Here is a 19,088-nt window from a genome sequence, read left to right as displayed (position 1 = left end):
TATATGGGAACCAAAGACAAAAGCCAGAGAACAACCAGCACAAATTGTTTTCATTCATGTTCAATCACTTGTCCCACTCCCATTGTATATGCTAATTTATTTACAAAAAGCACTTAATCATTCCAAGTTAAAAATGATTTTATTTTAGATTGTCTCTAAAACTCACTGTACAAAGTGATTATCCTTCATAGCATAGGTACACCACCACCTTGGCTCTGCTGGGTATTCCTATAATGGCCTTTTAGATATCCACCTAATGAACATGCCTAAACATTCTTCAGGTTTGTACTCGGTAGCTGTATGTCCTCCACCCTGGTTAAAAATATTTCTCCAAAACGACAGTTAAATTGAAGTTAATTAGATAAACATTGCATGAGGCAATTTATTGCAGGAATTAAAAAAGGTCTTACTTTCACAGTTGCAAACGTCATCCGATTTGAATAAGTCCTAGTATATCTATCAAATTATGAGATTGATTTAGCTTCTGAGATAGTTCTGCAAATACAATAATGGTATAACAAGTTTGGAGTTTGAGCACATATCACTTACCCTGCAACTTGACCATTGACGTACCATTGCCTCCACTCATCCACGATGGTGTAGTTTAAAGATCGAATCCACGCTTGGGTCGCCAAGAATGGAACTATCATGTCATGATCCCCACTATTATTAAAAAAAAAATGGAATACATTACAATTTAATTATACATATCCAATGCTAAATGGAACCAAAAGTAAGTAACTAATGATATCGACCTGTATATTAATGAACGATAGCCTTTACTGCTTAGATTTTCATGATATTGGACGCTGTTTCGAATATCATGCTCGTAAAGTATGTCATAGTTACAGCGCTGCCATTTTCCTATACTACCCTGAAGCAAGAGTTAGCCATTCATGTTATATATATATACATCATTTAAAGTTACCGTCGTGTATAACGAATCAATTATACCTTTCGAACGGTTAGTGCCTTGCGAACATCTTCAAAATTGGCCCAATAGGTACATAGTAAATATGCATGACTCTGGGATGTGGAAAATAGTAAATATTAAAATGATATACTTTTAGCAACAAATTTAGGGTAATTAGTTACATGAAGTTGTTATCATATGAAGATGATATGCGAAAATCATTAGATAGTTTGACATATATAACTAAATTACAATCTAATGATCTTTAACTATCGAGTTAAGCCCCACTTTAGTCATTGAGATTAGCGAGTTACATTGATTTAGTCTCTAACTTATCAATTGTTACTATTTGGTCTCTTGGATTTAAAAAAGTGCACTAATATAGTCCTTCGTGTATTTTCTATCACAATACCCTAACACCGTTAGTGATGTGGCTCAAACATTGCCACGCTGGACATATTAAAACGATGTTGTATGCGTTTTAGACTAAAGAAAGCACTAAATGACGTTGTTTGAGACTAAAGAAAGCACTAAATGACGTTGTATCGACGTCTCTAGAGGTTGAGAAAGGATTTAAAGCTTTTGTGTTTGCCCACAGAGGTTAAGTTATGGTTTTTTATATTGTAGTTCGGGCATCCAAAGAATGACTTATTAGGGTTCGATTCCGTCGTTGACTAGCAGAGAATAGGGCGACATCTGCAGCCACACCACCCTGGTACTCTTGGTGCTCTGCTTTGACTTGGACCCTAGTGGTTGAATGAATAAAACTCTGGCTACCACCTAAAATCATGATCCCATACCAGCAACTTTGCACAACAAAGAAGAAGAACGACAAGAAGAAGATTGGATAGAACGTTCTCTGTTTTAGGTTATAAAAGAGAAAAAAGGAAAAAGACTAAGTCAGTGCTATTGGAATTTTTCTCTAGCTTAGCTGGCCGTTAATAATCTAACGTGGCAAGGCTTGAGTCACGTCACTAACGGTGTTGAGTTCTGATACTGGAAAATACATGAGGGATTACATTGGTGCACTTTTTTAAACCTGTGAGATTAAATTGTAGCAATTGAGAAGTTAGGAACTAAATCAGTACATCTCACCAATTTCAGAGATCAAAGTGGGACTTAACACTTAACTATCATTATCATATGAAGACAATTTCATGAGAATAGTAATCTAAATTTAAACTCTTCCATTAATGAAAATTGAAGGTGTGAAAAGTTACCCGACAGCTTAAGGGTGGGACTGCAAGGATCGGAAACTTGTGGAGCTGATCAGTTAGAGTCAGAGATCTCCTCCTCCATGGGTTACGCAAGGCGAACTCGCAGTTAGGCTCCAAAATGTGGCATACATAAATTCCTGAAATAGTCTGAGGACACACGAGTTTTCTAACCTTTATAATTTACACTCAGATGTTTCATCAAAAGCAATTATAACAATACATGGCTGCTGGCTTACCTCCTTGTATGATTCCATGTCTCTTACACAAGCTTTGTTTCCGGGGTTTACATTAATGAACTCTCCTTTACAGTTCCTATTTAGTGACTTATTTTATTGCACCAAAATAATTCGGATATGTATGTTAGCATTTTAAAACAAAAATAAGAAATATTATTAATTACACCTATTGAGAATTGATTAGTAAATGATTTACCTCGTATAATTCATCAGAAATGAGTCCCATGCCATGATTGAATGCTACTGCATAATTATCTTCGATAAATGTTGTAAAGGGATTCCCCAGCAGGTACCCCTGTACAAAATAACATAGAAAATTCAATCTACTTGAAATTATAAGGAAATGAAAAAGTATATGAACCAAGAGGGATTAGCAAAAAAGTAAACAACTTAATTAATTTATAATTATATTTAATTAATTTCATTTGTTTTTTAATTAAAATTCTGAATGATACGTTAGAGAATTAGGGACAGGAATCACGGAACTCTGCTTCCAACAATCCCGATTCTTAGTATATAAAAAAATTTATAAAATATATAAAAGAACATCTATTTAGTATGAAAAAGAAACATTCTGATACTTAGTAGAAGAAACATCCTAATGCCTAGTATAAGCACCATCCACATAGAGGTTTTGAATTCACCTAAAGGCATCTGGCTGGTTTTTTGGTGATACCCTCTTGATTCCTTAGCATTGTTGTAAGTTCATATAAAAAGACAGGTTGTTATTACCCATTTTTTTTTTAAACGCACAAACCTGGAGATTTATATGTGGCTTGACGCCACCTTCATTTCCTGCGAGTAATAAAATTTGGAGAGAGATTGAACAGTCAGAAATTGGAGGGCATTAGGCCATTAACTACCTATTATTTAAGCTTAGATCAGAGGAGTTTAACCATTTGAAATTTCTTCAACAATTGCTGGAATGGGAAGCCCAGACACTGAATCACCCGCAATGTACACTTCATTTGATTGAAATTCCGGATGATCAACCAGCCACTACACGTATTTAAGTTAAGATAATGCAAATGCAATGCTGTATTTGAAAAGATTGGAGTTTATCATAGAAACAACATGTATAGAATATCAATGAGAAAATACTCAGTTTGTGAAGTTACAGTCGAACCTCAATTTAGTCCTTAAAGTTTTAATTACCTCAGTCCCTAAACATTTCAATTGACTCTGTGACGGAAACCACCGCAAGACTAACGTGATTAAAATTTAAAAAGTTTTTTGGACTAAGTTGAGGCAATTGAAATTTTAAGGACTAAATTAAGGCTTGAATATAACTTCAGGACCAAACTGAGTATTTTTTCAAAAATCAATGCAATGAAGATTAGGGTGACTATTAGAACGGACCTTCCTAATAAATTGATGAGCATCTTGAACTACTTTCCGGGTACTTTGGTGAACAGCACGTTCTGTTTTGGCATAAGAGAATCCAGCACCCACAGGTAAATCTACGAATATAACACTGCTTACCTGGCCACCAAACCATGCAAATATGATCAATTTTCTCAAAGCAAGACTAAACTTGTTTAATTTGACTTGGGCAAATTTAAGTTGAAACATTTATTTACTATAATACTTTTCTAATCGCGTGAAGATGTCTTTATTAAAGATTATAGTTAAGATGCTGGTACACAGTTTAATCAAATATGTCAAACTATCTAATATTTTCTGTTGTTATCTTCACATGAAACATCTTCCTACTTCCTATAAGTATTCATCTAATACTAAACCTTTGTCCATGACTGTGGCTTCAAAACCAGATTTGGCAAGCTCCCATTGTATTCCTCGTTTATAAATGACAAAGGACCTGTAACAACACACATATATAATATGCAAAAAATATGATTCGACCCATTATATAGTACCTTTGAATGCGTTTGTTTCTGAAAACAGGACAAGACAAAATACTGAAAATAAGACATAAAGCACAGAGACATAAATTCAATTTATTTTTATTTTTTTATTTAAAAAATTTAAGACGAAAATAATAATAATAAAAAATATAATTATAAAAAATAATAAAATAAAAAATCAGTTGTATCTCTTGTTAGTATTTTCGTATCCTTTCTGTTATGAATATAAAATATATTAATTTAGTGTTTTGGATATATTGTCTTGTCCATGTCTCCTCTATTAAACACGATTTTGTGTCTCTATGTCCCAGTCTCACTGTGCTGTTATGTAAACAAACGCCGCTTTTGGTGTTTGGTATGTACCTACCTACTTCAAAGACAAGGCCAGACAAAGCAGAGCAACCAGGGCCACCGGTAAGCCAAAGAAGGAGAGGGTCCTCTTTGGGGTTGTTCTCTGAGTGAATGAAATAGTAGAAGACTTCACCATCTTGCTCCTCTTCAGTTTCACCTACACCCACATACCTTATTGCCATAGCCATGCCATGCATATTTTCATAGTTTGAATTCAATGATTATTGAATAATAACCATAATATGACTTAGGAATTAATGAATCATATTATACCCACCCAGTTTCAAGAACAAAAGGAAGGGGTCCTTGGAATCCAGGAAGGGATTGCACTATGGAGTGAGATGTTGAAAGCTGAAAAGAGCAAATGATCTCTAACACAAGTGCAAAGACAATTAAAACTTGAGACAAGGAGCTTCTGCCGCCACTACCACAATTACGCAAACTAAGCTGTGCCATTTTGAGTTCCTATGCTAAATCTCCCGCACCACACTTCTCTATATCCATATTCCTTATCCATTCTAACTTTTAAGGAATGTGTCTTTTTCTTCTTGGACCAACTATTTTATGGAATGTTATACATGATGTTACTGACATGGTGAGATATGGTCTTTTTCTTTTTATGGTATCCTCCCATCCAGTTGGTTAAAGATTAATCTAATGCAGCACTGAGTTTATCGCTGATTAATAAATTACTGATGGGATATGGTCATATGGTGAGAAATAGTCACCATTTTTTTCTAATGAGTCATGCCCATTTTCTCTAGACTTTAATTGTTCCTGCCAATTTCTATGTAAGTATGAATTTTTGGTAACCCACTAGCATTTTAAACTAATTACAAATTATTTTTTCACAAATGATCTGGTATGACTTATTTTTGAACTATTACTAATAAATATTTATTATTTAAAAATTTATAAATAAAAAGACAAAATATAAATCCATAGGATGCTATTATATACATGTAGTATCAGAGATGAACGGGAGACCTCCCGGTTGGAGTGTTCAATAACGAATTAGAGGATTATTTCTATACGTAATATACATAAGATAATTAAATATAGAGTAAATTATTATTTCTATGCACAAAAGTTAAAAATACTGACATATTTATCTATAGAAAAAAGAAAATTATCATTTATATCCATAAAATATGAGTTTCATAAAAATTTTAAATTATCTTTATCATTATCGGTATCATCTTTTTCCTCCCTACTAACCACTCCATCATCTTCTTCATCTGCTCATCACTTTATCACCACCACCACCACCACTAACTCCATCCATTGCCGTCCTCCTTTCTTTGTGGTCACCCTTCTTTCTCTTCTTCCTTGTCTCACCCTTGCCAAACAAGGGGACTTTTGTACCAGCCCTGCTTCGTCGCCGCCAACAACTCTAGAGCCGCAGTACCCCCTCTCCTCTCTTCACCTAATGTCGCTGCCTTCTCCTCATCACTAAACCAGTGCCGTCGACGGGCCACTGCGCCATCTGCCACCACTACGCTCTCTTTTGCGAACCAAAACCGCGGCAAGCTCTCTCTCTTTCTATCTCTTTCACCATCTATTTTAAACCACCGGACTCTAATTCACTTCTTCTTCTCCTCTTCTTCCCCTTCTTCTTTCTTTTTCAAGAACCAGAGAGCTCTGAACCACCATCACAACCCTGCCATCATCACCGTCCGCACTTCCAACCACCAGAACTGCCACGAACCACCATCGTCTTCACCATCGACAAACCCGAGCCACCCTCACCGTCTCGGTCGTTCTTTCTCTCAGACCACTGCTAGCGAGCCACTCACCAGTCTCGCACCTCCACCGAACCCTAACTCAGCCTCTGATCTCACTCTCTCTTCTACTCCAACGAGTTGCCGACAACATCACCATCATCATCATCTTTTCAGTCATCGAACTTTCAGAGAAACTACTATAGCTAACGTCTTCCTCGCTGAAACAGAACAAGTTCACCCTTGCCTCTTAGAGTTGGCTTAGGTGAAGATTGCTCAATTCGTTCAATTTCTCAAATGACTTGTTTGAGTTTGAATAAGGATAATTTGGGATTTTTATATAATTTTGTAGTGTTTGAATAATTTTGCTGTATAGAACCCATATTTCATGGGTACAAATGGTTTTTTTTTTTTTATAGATAAATATGTCAGCATTTTCAATTTTTATGAGTAAAAATGGTAATTTATTTTTAAATATATCTTATTTTTTATTTGGATTAAAATAATTTTTTTTCTTTTTTTCTTCAATTGAGTAGGCCAATTTAATTAGATCTTGTGTTTTTAGCAAGCTCAAGTGTCATTTTGAGATTTTGTGATAAGCACAATAAATAATTTATAAATAAGTTCCGAATGGGGCCAATAAATAAGCCCAATAAATATAGGAGCACATATTATAAATTCTTTGTATTATTGTTTGTTTGGTTTCAATTAAATCATTCATAACAAGTTCACTCTTTCGCCGGTCTCCAGCAATGAAATAAGCATCTATTCATATCATATACATTATAATAACAACCAATCCAAAAATAAATAAAAGAAAATGAAAATTGCAAAACAATCAAGTCAATAATCTACTTGCCAAAATGAACGCATTCATTTCAAGTAACCCAAAATAAGTAATTTCAAGTGGCAACACACAAATTTTCATTAAAAAAATTCAAGAAATAATTATCAAAATTTATACAAGATGAAGCGGTAGGATGATTTTCATGAAGAACAATAATAATAGTAATTACACATAAAAATGTTGCATTACTTAACCCTAAACTACTAATTACCCATTATTATTCCTTAGAGAACAAGGGTGGGTTTTCTAATTCCAACAGCATAGCTTCTACTTCTAGGGTAAGAATTAGGCACAACAGCTTCACCCCCTTCATTCAAATCAAAAGGCTTATCCTCATCAATTCGACCCATACCAACACTCACCGACTTTGGCAACCCCACTGGTTGACTTTGACTTTGACTTTGACCTCGTCCTCGAGCTTCTTGTTGCAGTTTCAGGACCAAATCCACGTCGATTCGGTTCCCCATGGTCCTCGCCGACGCTGCCCTGACAAGCTCCGCGTAATCCTCCGAACCTGCACCGGACATCGACGTGGCGGCGCTGTAGCTTCGCGGCAGCCCCGCCTGGAATCTCCCCGCCGCGTCTCCGGTGTTGCCGTAGCTGACGCTGTAACCGCACTGTGTTATGCTTCGAACGTACATGTCCTTCGCCTTTCCAAGAACTCTTATAGGTGTGGTTATGATCCTCACCAACTTGTTCTGCCCTCCTTTGTTTCTCATTCTTCAATTCTTTTCCGCGCTTTTCAGTTTTTGATGCCCGAGTAGTGTGGAAAAATGAGACTAATAAATGGGATTTATATATGAAACTGGGAACGCTACCATGGACTTTTTCAGAGCAAGCCGGGTCAAGAAAATTACGCAGATAATAACGTGTTGGCGTATTATTATTATATATTAATCAATATAGTTATAGCATTTGTTGATGAAGACATGTAGAGGTTCTACGTTCAATACTTTGTATTTTCAATTACAGCGATAGGTGGCTTAGATTAGAGGGAAGGACCGCTACTATTTCAACATCTTTTATTTGACTTCTTTTTTTTTTAATATTAATAAACGTGTTCTCAATTGAAGAACAGTTCCTTCTGGCTCTAGCTTTTTTTTTTTTTTGTATGGAGTTGTTGATCGAGATAGCTTTATTGTCAGGTGATGAACAAGTTAATTAAGAGTAGAAAATTAGCGTAGGCAGGGATCTGATGTGGATAAAGTTGTAAAGACGTTTGTGTGTAATAAGTAAAACTTTTTTTTTAATAAAGATATTTACGTGTCTTATTATTATTAGACGAATTAATAAATCGATTATTTTTAAATTTTTTAATAAAATAAAATTGATTTTTTTATAATAACAATAAAATCAATTGTTATCAAATTCAATTGAACTAAAATCATAATTTTTTTTAAACAAAAATAAAAAATTTATTTATTTTTTATAAAAAAATTAAAATATAATTCGATTTAGATTGTATAAATTGATCGGATTAAATTGGGTCTAATAATTATAATGTGGATAATTAAGTTTATTATTATTACTATAATAAACTGATTTTATTTTAATTTATTAAAAAATAAATTATTAATCAATTTAATAAAAATATCTAATAATATCATAATACATATAAACATCTTTAAAAAGAGAAGTGATCCCATAATAATAATAATAATAATAATAATAATAATAATAATAATAATAAAGATCTTGAATTTTGATATATATCATGTATGTCTTGCTTAAGTCTTACTTAACTAGCATGGCAATTAAGGAAGGAATGTGAGAGGAAGAATTAGAGCACGCCTCTATGATTGAAAATTAAAGTGTGGCATTTGAAAACTGTAAACGGGAGGCTTGACTCATAAAGTAAATGGTAGAATTTAAACGCATTCTCATTTTGGCAACTAAGATAAGAAGATAGACTATTTTGTTAACCAACAAATAAATGTATGTTTGATTTGTCACCACTTGCCAACCAACAACCCAAACCCAAATCAAGAATGAGCACATGTCAATAATTGCAGCTGTCCCTAATTAATAATAATGACTTAATGAGTACCCAAATAAAATTTCAAATTACTCTATCAGTAACTATGGAATAATTAAGTACAAAGCATAAGTAACTATTCTATCATCAGTTCCAAAATCTGCATTTTCTAGTATTTAAAATATTTTTGTTCAATTATACTAATAATATTTAGCTCAATTATATTAAGTATATACTAAAATTAGCTACTAAAATTAGACACTAATATAAAATATATATTAAAATATAAAATATTTATTAAAAATAAATTAATTTTAGTATATAAATAATATTTTTGTATTTAGATAGTATTCATTAATAATTATACTAGATATACACAAAAATCAACTATTAGTATAAAATACACACTAAAATATAAAATATATATTAAAAATAAATTAAACTATATATATATATATATATATATATACACAAAAATACATGATAATCGAATTTAATAATTAATTTGGGGATACAAATAATACTTTTGATTAATTAATATTTCTTTCGTTTACCCTTCTCTTAACCTTAAGGAGATGAATGAGTAGTGTAGAATTGCTTAAAGTGAAAACTCAAGTACATTTATTTTTATATAAAATTTATAACTGATAATTATTAGATGATTTGATATGTTTGAGTAAATTATTATTTAAAAATTTTTAATTATCAATTTTACATGAAAACAATTGCATATAAATTTTTACTATTACTTAATTAAATATTTTGCTAATAAATGCAACTCATGCACATTTTAAAGACACTGCAATCACAAAAATTTAAATAGAAATTATAAATTAAATGAAAGTTTTTAAATATTTATTGAAAGAACTAAAATTTTACGGTAGTTTTATTCTCTTAAGTACTAAGCAATATTTTTAGAAAATTCTTTAGTTAAATCCATTGATTAAAATGTATATTCATTTTTATGAGGATATTTTTATTTTAAAAAAAATGTAGATAGACAATAATATTATTGAACAATATGAACAATGGAATTAAAAAAGTAAATTAATCATAAATTTAATTAGTAGCATAGTATATTTTAGTAAAATTAAACCAATTTTAAAATCTATTGTTCATGTTATTTAAAAAAAATCATTAATTACCTAACATAATCTTTTATCTATTCATATAGTTCCTTGTGTTGATCAAGTTGTGTTGTTGTTATTATTATTACATTATTATTTGCCTTATTTATCTTTTATTTTTGTGACAATATTGATATAACATTTATTAAATTGAGCATAAAATGTAAATTACGTCACTTTCGTGGTCTAACACGGATGAAGATTTATATTTAAAAACGAAAAAACCTTATCTGATTTTAAGAATCATCAATACTTGTTTGAATAGGGAAAAAATCAACAATCCATGTCAATTTCTAATGATATATCCAAACTTCTCCTTCCATGAAATGTTGAAAAGGCTCATGAGTGTTGTTAGACGTCCCCATTATTATTAACTAAATCATAATAAGACACTTGTACCAAAGTAAAATAATCATAAGACGCTTCAAATTCAACATTAATACTTTTGATATGGTATTATTGATAATAAGCTAGTAAAGATGGTCCTTATCACACATATAATTATAGTCCTTATTTTAACACCGCCAGGGCAAGTATTTCGCCCTACGAAGAATACATACAATAAGAAGGATTGCAAGTATGAGTCTTAATTTTTTAAAAGGATCTTAATTGGAATATTGACTGAGAAAAGAAAATTGCTTCTGATTTTGTAAGTTATAATAATGTCATGTAAAAAACAGAGACTAAATCTCTAATCTAGTTCTTAAGATTAATGTGGTATACTAAAATTATTTTTAAAATTTCAATTATATTGATTATATTTTTTAGATTAAAAAAATTATACCATATTAATTCCTGACCATTTTTTATTAACGACGCACTAACATAACTTGATATTATTCTTAACACGTATTAACATGCTAATCACTTGCTATTAGCTGATAATTCTATTCTATTAAGTAAAGTTTCGAAAAATAGTTGTGCCTCTCATTTAAAATTATTGGAATCTTATAAGAATTTCAGTGGGTAAAGAGTTAATATTAATAACTCGATCCTGTTTTTTAGTAATAACACTTTAGAGCTGATTAGAACCTCACTAATAGTCCAACTAAAAATTTCTCACATAAGTGCACAGAATAAATATTTAGGTTTATCTTCCCTTGTCAACCGCTCTAAGAAAGCCACCTTCAACTTAATCAAATATAAAGTTCTCAAAAGGATACAATGATAAAAAAAATGCTTGTTATCTAATGGAGGAAGACATATATTACTCCGAGCAGTTGGTAAAGTCATACGAATATACACATTGTCATGTTTTAAACTTTCGAACAACTTGCTAAATGAAATTTATAGTATTCTAACTCAATTCTGGTGGGGACAGCAAAGTTTTGAAAGACGAATGGTGTGAATTATTGGGATAAAATGACTAGACTTAAGAAAGAAGGCGGGCTTGGTTTTAAATATCTCACTTCTCACAGCTCAAAACCTTACTTTTTTTTGGTAAACAGTACGTGTTGGAAAATCATGACTCAACCTAACTTTCTTCTTTCTAAAATATTTAAAGATAAATACTATAGATTTAATTATATCCTTACAGCAGAAGTGGAAACCTTATCTTCTTGAGGTTGGCAAAGTATTCTTGAAGAGAGGCGAGTTGTAGAGAAAAACATTAGTTGAAAAGTAAGTTTTGGTGATATCCGAATCTTTAGTGAATCATGGCTTCCTCCTCCTTACTTCTTCACTGTTTCACCATATGCGGTACTACTATCAGATAATTACCATTTATTATGGGTAAAAGACCTGTTTTTGTCAAATAAATAGTGGAATCAAGTATTAATTTCAAATCTTTTTCCTCTAGAAATTGCTCCGTATCTTTTCCATAATCCCAAGAGAAGGTGAAGACACAATTTAATAGGTAATGAACAGAGTAAAAACATATGATAGATGTTGCATCACAATACATGATTGCTTATCAATTTTACCATACTTCCATTAAATTTTGTCCGAACTTCATGTAATAGAGACCAGTTTGGAGTCATTTATGAAAAAGTTTCTTGTTCTCCATCAACGGTTCCCATCCACTCCGACAACTTATTCAATTTGCAAGTCAATTTCAAAATCATTTATACACTGTCTATTTTTTTTTGTAAAGACGCAAATCTAGTGTGGAAGAAGAATCTTTTGGCTTACCTTATTCCAGATTATAGATATTCTTTGTTTTTCGATTGGTTAAGGGATTCGGTATTACAAACTGGATTTTAAGAAACAAGCCCTCAAAGAGCTTGACTAGTTTTGATTATAATTTGGAATATTTGGAATGAGAGGTGTCGTGAATCTTTGAGTATGTCCAGGAGCATCGGAAAAAAAATACTAGCAATATCGCTTAAGTTGAATAAAAAATTATCTATTTTGTTTTATGCATAATATTCTAAACTTTTTTTTTTATCTACTTTTTTATGTTATTTTCTTCTTATAATTTTATCGTTGGTGACGAGTATTTGAGATTTTTTTTCTATTTTTTTATCTTGAGTATTTATTTTCTTATTGAATAAAATATTATTATTATTTTTGAAATAAAAAATATTTTAAATACTTTAAAACATATATTAAAAATAAGTTTATATTTATTTTATAAAAATTTTAAATTGAGGTGAGCGTCTCTGGTGTTGAATTTGTTGAGTAATAACGGGGCATCGCCGTAGCCAAGTAATATCCACCGTAGCATACATTACACGTGTCACCTAATCTAGTTAAAAATCACATGCTTCAGAATTCAGATATCTGACTACTACTACTACACTCATATCCACATATCCATTGGTGATCATTCATTCATGTGATGAAGAAGCACATTGGAAGTGATGATGCCACAGTTACAGTGGCAGTTGCGATGTTATCGTTGCTGTGCACATGTGGAGCAATAACACTAACCCCCACCGCTAACGGTAACACCAATCTTCACCCGTTGATCCTAATACCTGGCGCCGGAGGGAACCAACTAGAAGCTAAGTTGACCCAAGACTACAAACCCTCTAGCTTCGTTTGCAACTCCTGGTACCCTCTTTTCAAGAAAAAGAATGGTTGGTTCAGACTCTGGTTCGATTCCTCTGTCCTTCTTTCTCCTTTCACCAAATGCTTCGCTGACCGCATGATGCTTCACTACAATCAAGACCGAGATGATTACTTTAATACCCCTGGGGTTCTCACCCGTGTCCCTCACTTTGGTTCCACCTCCTCCCTTCTTTATCTCAATCCTCGTCTTAAGTAAGTGCTCATTCTTCTTTACGCATATGGGTCTCTCACATGCACATAATTTTATCTTTGAGGTTTTAATTACACTATTGTCATTCCAAAATGGAGCATTGGGTACCATGGTGGTAACTGAACTCACACTTCTTTATCATGTTAAACAATGGTAAAGTGATATTGTTTGCTTTTGAGGTTCAATCAAAATAGAAACGCTTAATTAATGTGTGTGCGTATACAACTATCAAAACGACTTCATTTTTGTATTAATTGAACACCAAAAGCAACCAACTTGATTTTCCATTGTCCAGTAATGTTGCAAGAGAGTGACAGCTCATGGCTCTGTTTGTTAAATGTGGAATCTCAAAACCACTTTAGGGATTTAGTTTGGTTCAGGGTTAATCGTGCAGTAGAATAAATAGAATGTTGGTGAGTTTGGTTTTACTTTTATCATTTTATCATTTCAAGCACTTGGTTAGAAAGGAATGACAAAATCTTCAGTCATTAAGAAACAGGTATTGCGGAAGTAGTCAACAAGTTGATTAAGAATTATAAAGAGTGGAGTGATATTTGATCTTTTAGATGATTGATGGCATTGCCAAAGATAATTAATAATTAGTTTATTTTATCTGTCTAGTACTTTTTCTTTGATGCTCCGTGTTATTATGTTGAGCTCATTATTTTTTTAAAAAAATTGTAGCATTGAACATTAACCTCTTTAGTTTTTTACAGGTATGTCACGGAATATATGGCTTCCCTGGTAGATTCATTAGAAAAGCTTGGTTACATTGAAGGTGAAACACTGTTCGGAGCACCCTATGATTTTCGTTATGGTCTTGCAGGCGAAGGGCACCCATGTGAAGTGGGATCAAAGTTCCTTGAAGATCTCAAGAAGTTGATAGAAGAAGCAAGCGCTTCAAACGGTGGGAAGGAAGTGATTCTTGTGTCCCACAGCTTAGGTGGTCTATTCGCCTTGGAACTCCTTAACCGAAACGACCCTTCATGGAGCAGGAAATTCATCAAACACTTGGTGGCACTTTCTGCACCATGGGGTGGTGCAATGGACGAAATGCTCACTTTTGCATCTGGCAACACTCTTGGTGTTCCCTTGGTGGATCCATTGATAGTTAGACCTCAGCAGAGAAGCTCCGAGAGTAACTTATGGCTTTTGCCTAATCCCAAAGTATATGGTCATCATCAAAAGTTGCTCATCACTCAAAATAGAAGCTATTCAGCACATGACATGCCTGATTTTCTCAAAGATATTGGTTTTCTGGAAGGGGTTTATCCTTATAAAACACGCATTTTGCCGTTAATAGAGAACCTTAAAGCACCGGAACAAGTTCCTATTACTTGTGTTATAGGGAGTGGGGTCAGTACCCCGGAGATTTTGTTTTACAGGAATGGTGATTTTGATGAAGGGCCAGAAATTTTGTATGGGGATGGTGATGGAACGGTGAACATGGTGAGCTTGTTGGCCCTTCAGTCATTAGTGGGAGAAGACAATAAAAACCAAAGCATCAAAGTGATTAAGATTGATGGTGTGTCTCATGTTTCAATACTAAAAGATGAAGTTGCACTTGAACAAATAATTGCTGAGATTAGTAGAATTAATTCTCATCACTCACATACTGCTTTTGGCAACATTTTTGTAGGTAGATAGATGATGGTCATATATATGTCTTTGTATGCAAAAATTAATGCCTCCTATGGAGTTTATAGTATTTGAGTAATTGAATAATTGTTCATAATTTTGAAAATGAAAATTAAATTATATAATTAGTTCAATCATGCAGAGATCTCGTTATCCATTAATTCCAACCATACGTGCAAAATTAGTAATAAATTATATATTTGAGTAATAGTTGAACAGAAGTCCATCATATCGGTAGGGGGAAGAGAAGTGGAGAACAGGAGTGTAAGTTATCGAACTGAACTGAAATTTACCGTAAAATCGAGTCAAAATTTACAATTAAATAAAAAACTGAAAAATTGGTTTTTTTTAGTTTTTTTTTTCTGAATTAAACTGATCGGTTCGGTTTGATTTTTGGTTGATTCGGCAAAAATCGATTCGAACTGAACCGAACCGAAGAATTAGATTAATAATACAATGTTTTATGTTTAGTTGTTGGAATGAGTTGAAATTATGTTGAATTTGAATGTAATGTAATGTTATTTCAGTTTATTGATTATTTTAAACATCATTTTATTGAGATTAATTTTCTATTAGTTATGATTTAAAAATTAAAAAATCGACCGAATTAAACTGCTTTTAAATCGATTCGATTCGATTGTTATACAAATAATAAACCGATTAGTTGAAACCCTATAAAAACCAAATAGATCGATTCGGTTGGTTTTTAATTCAAAACCAAATCAAACCAAACCTATAACACCCAAGTGGAGGGTACAAATTCCAAAGGCTTCAGACAAGGCACTCTTGAGTTTTTGACTAGATTCACTTTCCTTTGACTTTTGACTACTTTTTGAAGTTAAGTAAAAGAAAGCGGAACAACCCCTCGTGCACTTGCCTTTTTTGTGGGTGAGTGCTCAATACTTCTTCTCAATCCTGTATTTTATTTGTATCTATGTCTATGGTCAATTGGTCATGGTCCTCCTCTGATTTTGTGCTGTGGATTAGATAGACCAACCGAGAACAAGGAATCATGTGAGCCTTCTCATATTCAGAATACATATAAGCAATGTGAGAAAACTTATAGCTCAAATAAATAAGCAATATTTTTTATGTGCATTACGATATTGAATGTTTGAACTATTGCCTCTCCTACTACCTAAGATATCGTGCCTGTTCTTAAACAGAGTGACTACTCTATGACCATGCGAAATAGTGAATACAAATACGATACGTTTAACCATTACATTGTGAAAGTTTGGCAGAGTTTGAACTTATTGGGACCAATGGAGAAGAATATGTGGATATATATCCTAAATTATGATTCGATTGGTGGCATCTATTTAACCTTTTTGACTATGTGTCGCAGCCCAGGTCCACAACTCAAACTTTAATTTTTTACCACATTAAAGAAGAAAAGCAAACATGACCGTATTAGTTATTACACTGCTACTGACTCGAAAGAGTGAACTTTGAACTATATGCATGACTGACTACACGTGTGGTGAATTGTCGCCAAAACCCAATCACTATGTGAATGATTTAGTGCAAACATTTGTTTTTCTGAAAAAATAATTGGAATATAAACTATTTTACTTTACCGACCAAAAAGAAAAACTATTTTACTTTTAAAAATATGCAAGTAGTTGTATTTTTTAACATTTCTATTTTGGTGCGTGGAAACTCATGTGGATTGTACTTCATATGAAGTTGATAGTTAAGAATGATTAAATAATTTGACTAAATTTTTATCTAACAATTTTTAACTATTAACTTCATGAAAAATCGACATTAGCTGAGTTTTCACTATCTTGGTAAGGTGAGGTGAAGGTGCAGTAATTAAGTAACAAGTGGTTTGGGTTTGAAAGAGGAAGAGAGCATCGGTATTAGTGATGGAAAATTAAGACTCAATCATGTTGGTCATGATGTATAGGCATTGCCTTTACTTTTTGACCACAAAAAGACATATCACAGTTACAGATGCACAAGAAAATAAAAAATGAGACAAAGCAAATTTGCTTAGAGAGGAAAAAGAAAACCCAAATAAAGTAGTCCTTCTCTCTCTCTTTTCTCTATTATTGGCTTATTGCTTCTTCTCCTTATTCTTTTCTTTCTATTTCTATTTCTATATCTATATCTCCTCTCCCTCACGCTTGCTTCTTATCTTTTCATTCTTTTTCAGCACCTAATATTCTTGTAGAAATTTAAGTCCATGCAAGAAACAATGCCTACTCCTCCTCCTCTGAAGGTGTTGATTGAAGAGATGGAGTCATCAATGGAAGATGTTCCTTCGGTTTTCATCTGTCCCATCTCGCTGGAGCCAATGAGAGACCCAGTCACACTCTGCACCGGCCAAACCTACGACAGGTCCAACATCCTCAAATGGTTGTCCCTCGGCCACAACACTTGTCCTACCACCATGCAACACCTTTGGGACCTCTCCCTCACCCCCAACACCACCCTCCACCGCTTCATCCTCACATGGTTCTCTCACAACTACTTCTCCATCAAGAAAAGCCTCCAAGACGTTCAACGCACAGCCTTTCACCTCTTGGAATCACTCAACAAGGTTAAGGGTCAAGCAAGAGTTAAATCCCTCAAGGAACTTCGCCACCTCCTTCATTCTCACGCTTCAATAAGGAAGACAGTTGTGGAACACAACGGACTTGCCTTGGTTTCTTCATTGTTAGGTCCTTTCACTTCCCATGCTGTTGGGTCAGAAGCCGTTGGGATACTCGTGAAGCTGGACTTGAGTTCAGAGGTTAAGAAGAATCTGATGCATCCATCAAAAGTGTCGTTATTGGTGGATATCATGAACGAGGGAACCGTTGAAACAAAGATGAACTGTGCAAAGTTGATTGAGATATTGTTGTTAGAAGGACACGTGTCAAGCTTGAGTCTGTTGGTGGGTTTGTTGAGGTTAGTTAGAGACAAGAAACACCCAACTGGGGTGGTCTTGAACGGCCTCAAGCTGATCAAGATGATGTGCAGTTCCCAAGAATCAGTTAGAACTTCCATTGTGAGAATCGGAGCGGTGCCGCAGCTGGTGGATCTATTGCCAACACTAAACGATGAGTGCTTGGAAATAGCGCTGTTTATTCTGGAGGTGGTGTCGACGATTCCAGAAGGAAGAATGGCGTTGAGAGATTGTCCCAATGTTGTGATTAATTTGGTGAAGTTGTTGATGAGAGTCTCTGAGAGGTGCAAGCTATTTGCGCTTTCGATATTGTGGGCTATTTACAAGCTTGCGCCGGAACAATGTGCCTCCGAGGCGGTGGAGGCTGGGTTGGCGGCGAAGCTGCTTCTGGTGATTCAAAGCGGTTGCAACCCTGTTTTAAAGCACATGTCTGCTGAGTTCTTGAAATTGTGCAGTTTGAATTACTCTGCTAGTATCTTCATCTCTAAGTGTATGCTTACCACAACAATACAATGAATTTTTCCTACAAAATCTGTTCATGGCTTTGAATAAATTATTTTTTATTAAAAACAAACAAAAAGAAATTACTAGAACATTCGATTTTTGTACAAAAAAAATCAGACGGTTTGATTTTTATATCTCTTAAAAATTGAACAGTCTGATTTCTATATTTCTTAAAAATTAGACTTTTCATGACAGTACAGCTGTCTAAAGCACTTATACACTCTATATCTGCATAGCTAAATAAAAAAGTGCGTAATAAGTTAGTTAGGGTGGATTACTGGTTGGCCTTTCAAATCAGATCTTTGCTGTCTTTGATTTGATGCTAGTGTGGAAGCTGGCAAACCCACTAAAGCTAGATAACGTTGTGAAGTTTGGAGATCACAGAAAGTGATAATATAATTGTGTAAAGTTTTTACTTTCAGTATTTTTTATTTTGTTTTGTTGAAGCTGTATCTGTGTTTTTGGTTTGGTCAACGAGAAAGAATACGGATTGGGTGGGTTTAATGTTGGTCAAGATCTGAAGACTATAGGCTATAGTTTAGAATATAGTGTGTCCATATTTAAATTTTAAAATAAGGGCATGCAGACATAATTGA

The 19,088-nt window shown here is 33.5% G+C and overlaps 4 protein-coding genes across 6 annotated transcripts; 2 read left to right on the top strand and 2 right to left on the bottom strand.

The window, feature by feature from the left end:
- Positions 1 to 26: 26 nt before the first annotated feature.
- On the bottom strand, positions 27 to 5,171 carry LOC112706415 (serine carboxypeptidase-like 17). Of its 3 annotated transcripts, none has more exons than XR_011864618.1 (14): positions 4,860 to 5,171; positions 4,599 to 4,753; positions 4,109 to 4,185; positions 3,726 to 3,848; positions 3,263 to 3,365; positions 3,124 to 3,161; positions 2,563 to 2,661; positions 2,367 to 2,453; positions 2,134 to 2,277; positions 955 to 1,026; positions 756 to 864; positions 550 to 663; positions 411 to 456; positions 27 to 312 (listed from the first exon to the last, which is right to left on the bottom strand). XR_011864618.1 is itself a non-coding variant. In XM_072200814.1 (14 exons), the coding sequence occupies exons 1-14, from the start codon at positions 5,036 to 5,038 to the stop codon at positions 317 to 319; spliced, it is 1,368 nt and encodes a 455-aa protein (XP_072056915.1). In that variant the 5' UTR covers positions 5,039 to 5,171; the 3' UTR covers positions 27 to 316. The 3 variants fall into 3 exon arrangements, 2 of the variants coding, with proteins under 2 accessions (XP_072056915.1, XP_025613496.1); XM_072200814.1 differs by having other exon boundaries at positions 27 to 328; positions 756 to 874; XM_025757711.3 differs by having other exon boundaries at positions 756 to 874.
- Positions 5,172 to 7,203: 2,032 nt separating this feature from the next.
- Positions 7,204 to 8,400, bottom strand: LOC112706418 (uncharacterized). The gene has a single exon (XM_025757716.3). It carries the CDS (start codon positions 7,867 to 7,869, stop codon positions 7,375 to 7,377), a length of 495 nt encoding a protein of 164 aa, XP_025613501.1. The 5' UTR covers positions 7,870 to 8,400; the 3' UTR covers positions 7,204 to 7,374.
- A 4,439-nt stretch (positions 8,401 to 12,839) lies between these two features.
- LOC112706416 (lecithin-cholesterol acyltransferase-like 1) lies at positions 12,840 to 15,229 on the top strand. Its single transcript, XM_025757714.3, has 2 exons — positions 12,840 to 13,456; positions 14,171 to 15,229. The coding sequence occupies exons 1-2, from the start codon at positions 13,032 to 13,034 to the stop codon at positions 15,099 to 15,101; spliced, it is 1,356 nt and encodes a 451-aa protein (XP_025613499.1). The 5' UTR covers positions 12,840 to 13,031; the 3' UTR covers positions 15,102 to 15,229.
- A 1,766-nt stretch (positions 15,230 to 16,995) lies between these two features.
- Positions 16,996 to 18,519, top strand: LOC112706417 (U-box domain-containing protein 30). Its single transcript, XM_072200813.1, has 2 exons — positions 16,996 to 17,119; positions 17,254 to 18,519. The coding sequence occupies exon 2, from the start codon at positions 17,284 to 17,286 to the stop codon at positions 18,502 to 18,504; it is 1,221 nt and encodes a 406-aa protein (XP_072056914.1). The 5' UTR covers positions 16,996 to 17,119; positions 17,254 to 17,283; the 3' UTR covers positions 18,505 to 18,519.
- The last annotated feature ends 569 nt before the right edge of the window (positions 18,520 to 19,088 follow it).

Source organism: Arachis hypogaea, chromosome 8 (assembly GCF_003086295.3).
Source record: "Arachis hypogaea cultivar Tifrunner chromosome 8, arahy.Tifrunner.gnm2.J5K5, whole genome shotgun sequence".
NCBI lineage: Eukaryota > Viridiplantae > Streptophyta > Magnoliopsida > Fabales > Fabaceae > Arachis > Arachis hypogaea.
The sequence above is the reverse complement of the archived record's forward strand: the minus strand, read 5'-3'. Positions and strand labels throughout refer to the sequence as shown.